This window comes from Antechinus flavipes, chromosome 3 (assembly GCF_016432865.1).
Source record: "Antechinus flavipes isolate AdamAnt ecotype Samford, QLD, Australia chromosome 3, AdamAnt_v2, whole genome shotgun sequence".
Taxonomy (NCBI): domain Eukaryota; kingdom Metazoa; phylum Chordata; class Mammalia; order Dasyuromorphia; family Dasyuridae; genus Antechinus; species Antechinus flavipes.
This window is the reverse complement of record NC_067400.1, coordinates 609,822,086-609,835,868: the sequence shown is the minus strand read 5'-3', so window position 1 is coordinate 609,835,868 and position 13,783 is coordinate 609,822,086. Positions and strand designations below refer to the sequence as shown.

The 13,783-nt window shown below is 40.9% G+C and overlaps 1 protein-coding gene and 1 pseudogene across 1 annotated transcript in view; one reads left to right on the top strand and one right to left on the bottom strand.

Moving 5' to 3' along the window:
- Window positions 1-982, bottom strand: part of SSU72 (SSU72 homolog, RNA polymerase II CTD phosphatase) — a 41,964-nt gene extending 40,982 nt beyond the window's left edge. Inside the window, exon 1 of the mRNA XM_051988819.1 lies at window positions 807-982. Within this exon, the coding sequence (XP_051844779.1) occupies window positions 807-886 (80 nt within the window). The 5' untranslated portion in view covers window positions 887-982. The remainder of the gene's footprint in view (window positions 1-806) is intronic.
- Window positions 983-2,206: 1,224 nt separating this feature from the next.
- LOC127557544 (60S ribosomal protein L23a-like) lies at window positions 2,207-13,523 on the top strand (annotated as a pseudogene).
- The last annotated feature ends 260 nt before the right edge of the window (window positions 13,524-13,783 follow it).

The following is a 13,783-nucleotide window of genomic DNA, read 5'->3' as shown; positions in this document are numbered from 1 at the left end:
CCAAAAAGGGCCAGAACCGCTACAATTATCTTCTCAGCGAGGGGCTTCCATTCCATCGCGCCCCTTCTTTTCTCACTCGGCCCAGGGACCCTTTCAGACTTTCGCTCCCCTCCTCCCCGGAACGGGGGCCCGTCCCCCTCAGCTCCAGCCCAGCCCGAGTCTCCTCAATGGTTCGCAGGCAGACAAGCTTTCATCTATTCAATTTCATCTGGTCCTTGTGTGTAAGGGGGGGAGGGGGAAGGGCGTTCCTGCTAGACTCGGGGGACCCCTGTTGTGCCTTTCTCGGCATCCCAGGTGCTTAGGCTCGGCACACAGCAAGAGCTTAATCAATGTTTATCACCAGACTGACACACAGGCAGCAAATAAATGTCCATTCTGGGCCCGCCCGGGCCGGCTTGAGGCTAAGGGGCCGATCTCGCCTCCCTCGTCCTCCGCCCCCCCCTCCCCGATATCCCGGCCGGTGGAAAGGTGAGAGGGTCTCGGGGGGCTAAAAGCGACCCACGAAGACCCCCTCCCTCAGCCCGGCCACTTGCCAATAGAGACGGTCCAGGGGTTTCGTAAGCCAGTAGAGTCGTTGGGGTCCGGGGGGGGGGGGTCCGCGAGGAGACCGGAGAGGCCAACAGTCGGTGTGTCCGCCCCCACCCTGCCCTGAGGAGGGGGGTTGGGCCGTGGGAGGAGGCCGGGGCGGGGGCCGCAGGCTCCCAGGCCAGGTCTCTCGGAGCGGGGGTAGGGCGAGAACAGGGCGGGGGTCGGCGGTTGGCTCCAGGGACGGGCCGGGGCTGGGGCGGAGGCCCTAGCTAGGCTACCTGAGGATGTTGTGCGCCTCCATGCTTCGGTTCTGGTTACTCGAGCACACCACGGCCACTCGCAGCGGCGACGACGGCATGATGGCGGCGGCGGCGACAAGGGGGAGCCGCCCGCGACGAAGGCCTCGCGCGTCTCTCCCGCTCCGGGCACCGGCGGACGTCGCGACAGCAACCGCCTCAGCTCAGCGCGAGCAAAATGGCGGCAGCGCCCGCGGCCAGCCCGACCCAAGCGACGCGGAGACGCAGGGGACGTAGGGGAGGAGGGACGGCGACGGCGATAACGTCACGCGCCGAGGCGGGACGCTGCCTGCGTGGCTCAACTCAGAAAGCTAGGGGTTGGAGGGAAGTGGGGCCCTGCGAGAACGCAGAGGAGGCTGACGGAGTTCCGCCCTCCGCCGCTTCCCTGGCCCCTGAGAAGGACGTCGCTCCTCGGCGCCTCCGCCCACTGCCCAACCCCTTCCGCTCCGCCCCGCCCCGATCCTTCGTTTCCGGCTTCCGGTGGGCCTGGCCTTTTTCCTCTGGCTCCTCCTCTTCCACGCCACTCCCAACCACTTCTTCTTCCGGCCCCTACCTCCCCAGCCCTTGGCGGCTGTTTAGCCGCGAGTTCGAGTACCCCCTCGGACAATTCTGACTTTTTTGGGGAAGGCTTAGGGCTGAACGTCCGGCTGCCCCTCGGCCTCCGGGTAAATTGGAGCGTGTGGGCGGGCCTCGCGCGTCTTGTCCTGCGTGTAGGTGACGTCACAACGCCCCCGCGCATGCGCGGTGCCTATGATTGTGATGTTTTTGGGAGTATGGCAGTGTAGCCGAGCTTACTCACCCTCAACCCGGAGACCCCTTTTTTGTAGCCCCAAAGCAACTTGTACACGGGCGCTTTATAAGTGCTACTTGCCTTAATGGGGGGGGGTCCCGAAACTCCTGTCTAGCCTCTGCAGTACTAATTTCCCCCTCAAGGATCCCTAAGTGAGACTAAATGCCCCAGTAATGCATCCACTCAGTAATCATACGTTTAAGACCGCTGATGGTTTACTGGAAGAGGCCAGAGATCTGCTCCCTGCCCTTAGGAACCCCAGTTCTCCAAGGGAGCCTTCTGTGTGAAGATGAAATAACCCTAAGACGAAAAGCCTTCCGATCTCCTGACCGAGTCTGGGAAAAAGAGCCTGTGCTATTTCCGACTAAGCCAGGTGTGGGAAGCCCCCAGGGGCTTCTGTCTCGCTCTTAGGGAGCGTCTCTGTGGGAAATGACCTCATGATTTTCCCTCAAACCAATTTGCCCCCGAGCTTTTCCACTTTGGGACAAAGCCCTGCAAACATGTTTTCACTGCATCCGGTAAAGCCGGACCAGTGCAGCAAGCCCGGTTGTAGCCTCAGAAAAGTTGTTCTTCATTCTCGGAGTATTTTGATGTGCAAGTGAATTGGATCGGGTGAAGGAGGGCTGTACAAGGTCATCTTCCCCACTTTCTCCTCAGAAAAGTGCGGCTGACTCCTGAATTTATTCGGTAAAAGAGCTTTCTGCCTCAGCCAGTTTTTATGCCAAGAGGAACAAGTACTATGGTAGACGCCCTTTTTATAAATGTTATGTCGGATGTCGTTTGATTCTAACAGCAACCCTTAAAAGAAAATAAATTTTCTCCATTTTATAGATGGAGAAACTGAGGCAGACAAAGGTTAAAACGGCTTGCCTCCGTATCTGAGACTTGATTTGAACTTGGGTCTTCCAGACTCCAGATATTAAAGTAAACAGAAGTCTCCGCTTGGAGGAGCCTAATCCAAATTGAGATGAGGCACTCTCCCAAGTCTCCGGGTCAAGATCTAACCAATCTTGGAGACCAGGTATTGAGTTGGCCCAATAGAGGTGCAAGTGGTAGTTAGTTCCTACTCAACCTTCTAGTTTCTGTTTGAAAGAGCTAGATACCCTTACGATTTTCTGGGAGTATCATTAGTAATGTCCTGACCCAGTCAGTTTCTCTAATTGTCCTATTTAGTTACTCTGCCTCAGGTTATAACCTTTCCCTCTTAATGTTTGATGAGATAAAGGTTTTATATCTTTAGGCTATAGTCATTCCTTCTTAATGTTTGACAGGATAAAGGTTTAGTCATTTTAGACATCATTAGAATATCAGTAACTTCTCTAGTACGTCCCTCCATTGTGTCATCCTAGGTGCCTCCCCCCATTAGGTCATCCCCATCCAGGTACCTCCCCCATTATGTCATTGTTCTTGTTATCCTATAAAAAATCTTGCTGTCGCCATACTCAGGGCTGGATTCTTTGGGACCATAGTCTAGTTCAGCCCTGGGAACAACCATGGATCATCTGGTCCCAGAAACTCTCTCCATTTAATAAACTATTAAATTGTTCTCTAATCTCTGTCTTGCTCAGTTTCTCCGGCATTGCAACCTCTATCATCATCTGGATCGGAGGCCTGTGCCCAGTGCTATCCAGCTACTTCACTAATGAACAAGTCTGGTACATTTTGGGACATCTTTAATTTTGAAAATTCAATGGCATAATATTTAGAAAGGTAGAGTATGTAGATAGGTCCTAGCAAACATGTTAGTTATATGAGCTTTCCTGAATAAGTCACACCCTCTCAGTACTCTAAGTAACTGCAGGAGGATGAGTTGAAATTCTGCTTAAGGTGGAGAAGATTGTTGTTATTTTTGAATCATTTCAGACATGTCAGGCTCTTCGTGAGCTCATTTGGGATTTTCTTGGCAAGGATACTGGAGTAATTATTTGCTTCTCCAGCTCATTTTATAAATGAGGAAACTCAAGCAAACTGAGCTTGCCCAGGATCACATAACTAGTCGATGTCTGAATTCTGATTTGAATTCAGGTGTTTTGACTCTAAAAGGCCAGGGCTTTATCCACTTTGCCATCAAGCTGACCTAGAGATCAACAATGGGAATTCTCCATACTGACAAAATCAGAGGACTTAACCAATTTTCTACAAATTAAACATTATAGAAGCCAGTACTGTTGGAAGGAGAGTTAAAACCTTCCATTTGGTTCTGGTGCCTTAAGAAGGAGCAATCTTTTTTTTTTTCCCCAAAATTGTATCAAAACAGCACCTGTATACCTCCGTGACCCAATGTGTAAGAGAATAGATAGTTTGTGTAAAAGAAGCTATCTGGGATGTCAATAAATGTTTATTTTGTTGTTCAGTCATGAAGCTCAAGCAAACAGGGTGAAGTGATTTGCCCAGGGTCATATAAGTACTGAATGTCTAATGCTAGATTTGGACTAAGGAAGATCAATCTTCCTGACTCTAGACCTGAGCATTCTTATCTGTTTCAACACCTTGTTGCCCTAAACATTTATTAAGAGCTACTATGTGCCCTGAACTAATAAGACTGTCAAAAAAGGTAAAAGAGGTATAAAGAAAAGTAAAAGATGGCCCCTGTTCTGTTTTGAGAAACTTCAGAATCCTCCTGAGTTACTGCCAATAAAAAAGCCAACATAGAACACAAGCAGAAAGATAACGGCAGCTTACTCAAGAATGTGATACAACATTAGTGTCATATAGACACTGTCACATAGACATGTATGTCCCATAATAACTTGGCAAAAGACATAGCTTTTTATAATTTTAAATATATAAATATAATTGGTTAAGGAACCTCAACTTCACCTCCTGGTGCCTTCCTTTCCAGTATGCAATTGTTATAGAAATATCCATGCATTCATTGAAAAGCAACTACTGGCAATCAAAGCTATCAACACAAAAAGATTTAGAAGGCAAAGCCAGATATGTTAAATGTGCTTTTCAAATAAATCTGAGCCATGAATAAATTTCTTAAAACTTATATAAGTTCCAATTACATCAGAAAAAGAAAGGGAAAAAGAAAAAAGGGAAAATGTCATCACTGGTATAAATCCTCATCACCTGATACCTGGACTATTGTAATAATTATTTGTGGATCTGCTTTGTCTCAAGTCCTACAGCACAGATCTAATCTGGTCACATGTACACGCACGTGCACACACACACAAAGTTCCATTGCACCTCATTTGTCATTTTTATTGCTCTGTTGATATTGAAAGCCTTTCATAACCTGACCTTCTCAACCTTTCCAGTCCTTTTATACCTTACTCCCAACATATTGTTCTACCCAAAGACACTGGCCTCCTGAATGTTCTACAAACAAGACTTCATCTCTCAGCTCTTGGCAAATTTTCTCTAGCTGTTACCCTGGCCTGGCACACCTTTTCTCCTCTAATGAGCATCCTGATCTTCATGGTTTCCTTTAAGTTCTAGTTAAAATCTCATTTTCTTCTAGAAGCTTTCCCTAAGCCACCCCTCCCCCAGCCCTATTCTCTATGTAATTCTCTATTTGGTTGTTATCTCTGATTAGATTGTTAGCTCCTTAAGGACTGTCCTTTGCCTCATTTTGTATCCCCAGCTCCTAAGCATAATGCCCACTTAGCACATAGTAAATGTTGATTAATTAATAATGTGGATTGATTATTGCCATTGGAAGAAAAAATTACAATTTAGACAGATAAAAGTAAAAATTAACATTTCAAATTATGCTTATAAGATTTATATTTTAAAGATAACTGGAGGGTATAATAAGAGATCTAGTTTAACAAAAAGTACCAACAAAAGAAAAGTCTGCGATTATTGCCACTAAGTGGGTAGCATAAATTCCTTTAGTGTTCACCCCTCTCCAGAATTCTTATTCCCATGGAAATAAGTGAAAGACTTAGGAAAATCTCAGCTGGCTATTGGAATTTCCTCATAATTACAGTAGCCATACTAAACCCAAAATAATAATAGAGAAAACAAATCAAAAACTCCCAAAATACTATTATAGATACTGATACTGGTGGTGGTTCTTTGTTCTTGAAGTGAGCCAAAATGACATGACTTTATTGGAGTCGAGGAACAGTCCATCCAACTGTAGCTGATCAGACCAATACAAGTCTACAATGCTTTATCACAGGTTAGGCACAAATAGTCCATAAGAACATTTAGAGTAGAAATGCCTCTAAATTTGAACATCTTGCATTTCTTTTGAGCTACTTCAATTCTGCTTTGCTCATAGAACACGGCACCTTCTCAGATATGTACCCGTACATCATGTGGGGAAGTCCTTTGCCAGCATCTCTCGTCTCACAGTCAATTCCAAAGTTTTATAGAAAGCCTGAGAATGCCCTTGTATCACTTCTGACCTCCATGTGAGCTCTTGCCTTGCATAAGTTCTCTATAAAAAAGTCTTTTAAGCAAATATATGTTTGGCAAGATAAAGATATGTATATATACGTACATATATAAAGTATATACATTGTGATAAGAATTTTTGATTCAGATTTGTTACTGCCATTTAAGATGAGTAGGTCATTTTAAATAGAATCTGCAAATCAAGCTGAGACATCAGTTACAGGCCTTGGGTTAACTGGTTGTTTGGTTCTGCCTGAAGATATTATCTATAGGTGGGTGTACTCTGGGAATAGCATAAAACTGCTAGTGTCTGTCCGAGGACACTTCCTGCAAGAATGTAATCAATACCTGTTATTTCATTCACCTTGGAGCCAGTTTCATTTTTTGTCCTAGACAGTGATTTCTCACATCCTGGAGAAGGTTCCTTAGCCCTGTGGAGATAGGAAAGGAGTTTCAATTCCTTACTAAAGGACAGGGAAGTCCTATATGCCTTCCCCTAAATACAAGGTCCTGTATTCAAACAGATTCCCTTCTTCCTCTATCCCAAATTCGTGGCTTGGAATTTCCTTTGAGCTTCCCTTGATTATGGCAGAAGTGCCAGTTCCCCCTAATCCAGCAGCAGCAAGAGCATGGAACATCACATGCTGGCCTGAATCTAGATTTCAAGGGCCTTCCTCTTTTTCTGAGCATGGATCCTGAGATGAATTATTCCAACCTGGGAAGCAACTTTGTGAGTTTTTGAAGTCAGCAGCTCCTGAGGAATTTTTTTGCAACTCTGCCCTTCTTGAAGAGGATGATTGGCCATGATTATGGAAATTTTTTCTTTTTTTTTATTCTTTTTTTATTATTATTATATTATTGTATATTATTGTAATTCAGTCCCATTGCTCCTATAATATTAATGTCATCTGATCAAAACCTGTCCCATGGGATGTAAAAATTTACTTAGAGCCTTTAACATTTGTTAAATAAGAAGATAGAAAAATCTCAGCTGTCTCTGGCTTCTTGGCAACATGGACATGAAAATCCTCCTCCTCAATCAGGCTATTTGTGAATTCTAAACTAAACTAAACGAAACTAAAATCTAAACTTAGATTAAAATTTTGTAATCTTTCTTTGTTGTTTTTGCTGTTGTTTGGTCTGATTCTGTGACTCCATTTGGGGTTTTCTTGGCTGGGATACTTGAACTGGTTTGCTATATTCTTCTTCAACTCATGGAGAACTCAACAGGACAAGTGCTCACATAGAGGTCAGAAGAAGCAATACAAGGATACTCTCAAAGTCTCTCTAAAGAACTTTGGCATTGATTACATGATATGGGAAATGATGGTACAGGGTCACCCAGCATGGCGTGCTCTTATCAGAGAAGGTGCTGTGCTCTATGAGCAGAGCAGAATTGAATCGCTCAGAAAAAACTTGAGATGTGAAATTTAGCAAATTTACCCCAAATGTTCACGCGGACTATTTATGTGGCAGAGTGTTCCAAGCTCATATTGGTCCAATCAGCTGCAGTTGGACACATGGTAACTCGAATCTAACATAATGATGTCATTTTGGTCCTCTTTGAGAAAGAAGGGCAACAACTAGCCTATAGATGAGGAAATTGAGACAAGCAAGGTTAAGTGACTTGCCCAGAGCCACACCGCTAGTAAATGTCTGAGGTCAGATTTGAACTCAGTTCTTGATTCCAGATCTGACACTCTATCTGCTGTGCTGCTGTGCTACCTAGCTACCTCCTTCCCCCACAACATGATTTAGTTACCTATAGAGTTTATTTAATAGAGGGTTTTCCCCTTCTTATTGGATGTATAAGATTTTTACTCTGTTTAAGCTTATTAAATTTTTATGACAGCAAAGGAGATAGGAGATTATGGATCTATCATCTCTTTAACTTTTATGGCCTTAAGAGGAAGGTAACCTCTATAATTTCTGCATTGTTCAACAGTCATATAAAACATACCATATTTTGCTATTTTACATAAGCGCTTCCTGAGAGAACACTTCAGAGTTATGGGTTATTGTTTTAAATCTTCATCAAGGAGTACTTATAATCTCTTTGTATTTTAACTATTTCTTTTGTGTGGAGGAAACAGCTGTCTAGACATGATCTACTTACATAATTCTCTATTTACATTTGGGAAATTCCTAGACCTGAGCCAAATCTAAGTAGATTTTTGGTTTAAAAGAGCCAGAAAAAGCAAGAAAAATAATTTGAGGTCAGGAAAAATCCCTGAGGTCTGAACCTGATCCAGAGCTGATTCCAGAGAAAATTCCCTATATAACCCCTTAGCCAGCCCAGGTCTGTTGTTTCACTAATATTAAGATCAAGCATAAAATTCTTATTTTAACACAACTGATAAACCTAAGCAAATATCTAAATCTTCTCATATAGGCTTCTTAATATAAAACTGGTCTCGCCAAGTGACTTTGGCTAAAGTTCCCATTTTGCAGAGACCAAAAGATAAAGATATTGAAATATGCAAATGCAAAATAGATGTATGCCCTATCATCCCTCATCTATTTATCAATATCTATATGTATGTATATGTGTATACATCTATGTATATGTGTGTGTGTGTCCTAAAAAGAGTTGGAGGCTCCAGTAGTTCAAAGGCTTATAAAGAAACTAGTAATACAGTGAATTTGTCTTTAGTACAATGGCTTAATTTATTTGATCCCTACCCACACAACTTTAAATTCCCCTAAGGAGTGTGGGAGGTGAAACTGACTGAATTGAAACTGATCACCCTAAACTTGAAATTCTTAACTTTTTTTATGTCATTGACTCCACAGGTAAAGCTTATAGGCTCTTTCTCAGACTTGTATATTTATAAAATAATACATACATAGGATTGATCAAGTCTATTCATTAAGTGTCAGATATTGTGCTGACTGCTGGAAATAACTATAACAACAACAGAAAAAAAAAAAACCCAGCCCCTCAAGAAGTTCATAGTCTAAAGAGGAAAATAAAATAATAAACAAAATATAGACAGAATAAATTGTAGGTGATCACACAGGCAAGACATCAATATTAAGAGAAATTGGGGAAGACTCCTTGCAGAAAAGTGGCATGGAGTTAGGAGGTAAAGATAATGAAGGAGAAAGTTACAGGCATGGGGAAAAGGCAATGAAAATATCCAGGGTCAGAGATTGTGTGTAATATGGGAGGAACAGCAAGGAGGTTTCAGTGGTTTAAAGATATAAGAAGAATGGAAAGCTAAGGGAAGGATAGGTTATGGAGGTCTTTAAAATGGTGTGGAGGTGTGTGTGATATTGTCAGACCACTTTAGGAAGATCATAATTACAAAGGAAAATTAGCAGAAATAAAGATGTACTTTTTTTTTCCTCTTTAAGTTCAAGGACTCCCTGAAATCTATCCTTGGAAGCATTCCTATAACAGAAAATGATTAATTCCAAGTGTAATATTACTGCCACTATCTCTTAATCATTCTAGCAATGTCAGAATTCCAGAATTGTCCTTGCATTCCCATTCTTGGATAGCATTGATTCCCTTGAGCTGAGCTTCACCCTAAGTCCCCACCTACAATCTTTCTTTGAACAAAGGCAGCTTGAGCCAGATAGCAGCCCCTGGCATTCTGACCCCTTCTGTCAAGATTCATGGCATTAAAGGCAAAACAGCCAGAATGAAATTGTTTTCTTTGCTCACATTGCCAAGGATAGCTGGTATCTCATGACGCAGGTCCTTGCTATTTCTACCTCCTCTCTCTCTCCTCCTAAAAACATAAAAACCCTTTTTATGGATTTCTGGGAAACCCAAGGGAAAAATCCATTGTGCTCTGCACTCCTGGGACATATTCCAGCGTGGCAGGTTTGCTACTCTGTTATCTTAATTAAAGATGCTTTATTCTTCCACTCATGAGTTTGCTTTATTTCAAGACTTGATTAAAGGAGGGAAAGGACCCACAGGTGCAAAGATGTTTGTGGCATTTCTTTTTGAATTAGAAAATAAGTAAATATCCATCAATTGAGGAATGGCTGAATAGGTTGTAGTATATGAAAATAATGAAATATTATTGTTCTATTAAAAAATGACAAACAAATTGATTTTAGAAAGGCTTGGAAAGATTTACACGAACTGATGCTGAACAAAACAAGCAGAACCAGGAATATGTTGTACAAAGTAGCAAGATTGTATGATTATCAATTATGAAAGACTTGGTTCTTCTTAGCAGTTCAATGATCCAAGACTATCTCAATAAACTTTGGATAGAAAAACGCCATCTGCACCCAGAAAGAGAACTATGGAGATTGGATGTAAATCAGCACATGATATGTTCACTTTTTCTGTTTTTTTTTTTCCTGATTTTTCCCTTCCAACATGATTTTTAAAGAAATGTATATTAAACAAATTAATATACATGAATAACTAGAAAAAAAATTTTTAAAAAAGATTTGACATTAAATAGCAACAGTAGGGAGATTCATCAAATATTACATCTTCCATGGTCCATGGATCCCAGGAGTGAGCTGCTATTATCAGCATGGGCCCTTTGAGTCCAGTCCCTAACTTTCATCCCCATTGGATTAGTAAGAATTTAATTATGCTTGAACCCGGACTCCCATTTTAGGTTGAGTCAACTTTTAATTGAAAAATGGTAAAAAGACCTATGGGCACGAAATTTGGGGTGCACTTTACATGACTCCCCGAAAAGGGTTGCAGAAAGTCAAATGGCTTCACAGTGTGGTTTGAATAATTACAAATTTTGGGAACACTGGCAATCACTGACAAAATCTGATCTCTGAAATTGCTGGGCCCAGTAGGGTTTTTTTGTTTTTTTGTTTGTTTGGTTTTTTTGCTTAGGCAATTGGTGTTAAGTTACTTGCCCAGTGTCACACAGCAAAAAGTGTTAAGTGAACTCAGGCGCTCCTGAGTTCAGGGCTAGTGCTCCATGCACTACACAAACTAGCTGCTCCGCAGTAGGGTTCATTTTAATAAAAAATAGTTATACTGAAAAATGTCCCTTGGTAAGGCAGAATGAAAAATTGAATACTCTGAATGAGATTCATTTAACCAATGGCTATTAGAAGCTATTAAGAGGGGAGCAAAATCTAGGCTTTCATTCCTCCAAAAAAAGTATTTAAAATTTTTCAAAATTGCAAAGAAGTCTTAATCTAAAATATTTCTTCCCCAGGAAGGATTAGACCAATTGGAATCTCAAAAGAAAATGAAAACCAAAATAGAGTCTCTAAGGCAATGTTAAGGACCTGAGGGAGATAATCAAGAATTTCTATATTAGCTATATATATATATATATATATATATATATATATATATATATATATATATATATATATATATTGAGAGAGAGAGAGAAGAGAGAGAGAGTGAATCTTTTGCTTCACTTCTTATCTAGTCTCCACCAATTAACTTAAATCACCAATTAACTTAATAGCCAATTAGCTAGCACCCTCCTGATGTCATTGATTCTCTTTGAAAACTAAGATTAAACAAAAAACAATTTGTACTGTCTGATATCCAGACCACACAGGTGAAGCAGGCAAAAAATATAGTCTGATTGGTGAGTAGACCTTGCCCTTGACCTTCTTTCAGGATCTACACAAAATACAGAATCTTACTGGTTTACAAACAGGTTAGTGAGCAGACTTTAACAGACTGATCTTGACTTTCCAGGAGGTCCTCCCAAAGTTAATGAATAAGCTCATGGAGTTGGGCTGATGAATGGATGTCAAACTCTACATGGGCCAATGGGCTGGTAGAAGGACAGGTTTGTAGTCCAGAAAGCTGGGTCACTCATTGACCAAATGCTCATAGTCACATCCTCATGTTGGGCAATACAGGTCTGACAAGGGACGAAGAGCAACAAAAATAGTTGGGGAACTTTCCATGTAATTGGGTCACCTCTACCATGCTGAGCTTGGTCACCATAACAAGAAACAATAATGGTTGAAGGGCCTCCAATTAGTTTCCTATGATTAAGTAAGTGAACTTATAATTTTCAGATCACAGATCTGAGGTTTACTATCAGAATTTATAATCCCCATCTTTTTGGGATCATATAAACTTGATTAATACTGATTGGAATAAAATAGGGGTCCAATTAATGATCTAACATACTTCCTCAGAGTCACACAGCTCATAGTGTGGGAGGGCAGATTTGCACTCAGGGAATCTTAATTCCAGGGCTGATATTCTATCCATATGCATTATCTAGTTGCCTCAGGAAAGAAGTTTCAAGAAACAGTACAAGAAAAAGGCAAGATTCTTAATTATTTTTACAATAGGCCATGCGAAAGTGCTAAAATATGAGTAAGAGTAGATCCATTTAGTCTACCCATTTGTTAAAAACATTTCTATAACAAATACCTTGGGTATTTGTTTTTGAGACAAGAGAAAGGAAAAGGAGGTATAGGAAAGGAGGGAGAAAAAACAAACCCCAAGATCCTAACTCCTCTATTTCTCCAAATGATCTCTTCATCAATTTTATTTTATTTTTTTCTATTAAAGCTTTTTATCTTTCAAAACATATGCATGGACAATTCTTCAACATTAGCCCTTGCAAAATCCTGTGTTCCAATTTCCCTCCCTTCCTCCACACCTTCCCCTAGATGGCAAGTAGTCCAATATATGTTAAACATGGTAGAAATATATCTTCATCGATTTTAAAGGTTGAGTAACTACTCTTGCTACCAATAAAGTATCCAGTAGAAACTTAATAAATGCTAAGAGATTAACTGAAACTGAGTATGGAAATAAATTTTGCTTTAACTCAAAAGCAGCTAGAAGGTAAGATCTCTTCCTGATCTTTAGGCTAAAAATTCTAATTAGACAATGATCCTGAATATGAAAAGTTTACCCATTAAGATTTCATTGAATCCCAAAACTAAAGCTTGTGGATTATGTTCAATTTAAATCTGGGGAGATTTTCTTTGTCTACCTAATAATATATCTGATGTCAGGGAAATTTATTCAAAAATAAATTTTTGTCCCTTAAGATATTTTGACCGAGGTTTTATTTTTATAGCATCCTTAAATGCAATCACTTTAGTATTTCATCAATTTATGTTTAAAATGTGTATTACTAGCTTTTCCCCAAGATGGTGCCCAAGGCAAAGAAGGAAACTATTGTTCCCCTCTCCCCCAAGACAGAAGCCAAGTCCAAGACCTTGAAAGCCAATAAAGTGGCGTTGAAAGGTGTCCACAGTCACAAAAAGAAGATCCGAACATGCTCTATATTCTGGAGATCCAAGACACTAAGATTTCCAAGGCAGCCCAAATGCCCTCAGAAAAGTGCCCCTTGATAAAAACAAGCTTGGTCAGTATGAAATCATTAAGTTTCCCTTGACCACTGAGTCTGCCATGAAGAAGATTGAACATCGAGTCCAACAAGCATCAGATCCACCAGACAGTTAAAAAGCTGTACGACATTGATTAGGCCAAGGTCAACACGCTGATCCGGCCTGTTGAAGAGAAGAAGGCTTATATCCACCTACGATGCTGGGTCACAAAATTGAAGTCATCTAAACTGTGTCCAGTTTTCCACTTCACCTACATAAAAAGTTTTCCAGTATAAATTTTAAAAATAAATAAAATGTGTATTACCATTGTGAAAGCTGTGAAATTTCAGTAAGAATTGAAAAATACAACTCTCTTGACTTATGAATTACAAAGTATTAACTCTCTCCAAGAGAGTAAGCAAGAAGAAAAGAGAGTCAACATGATTTAATGTGGAAAATTGCTTAGAATTCATCTCTGGAAGCAATATAACAGGTCTTTATTTATAAAGTGGGCAGTCAAGTCTTTTGTAAGCTGTCAGTGAGGTTTCGAGAAGCC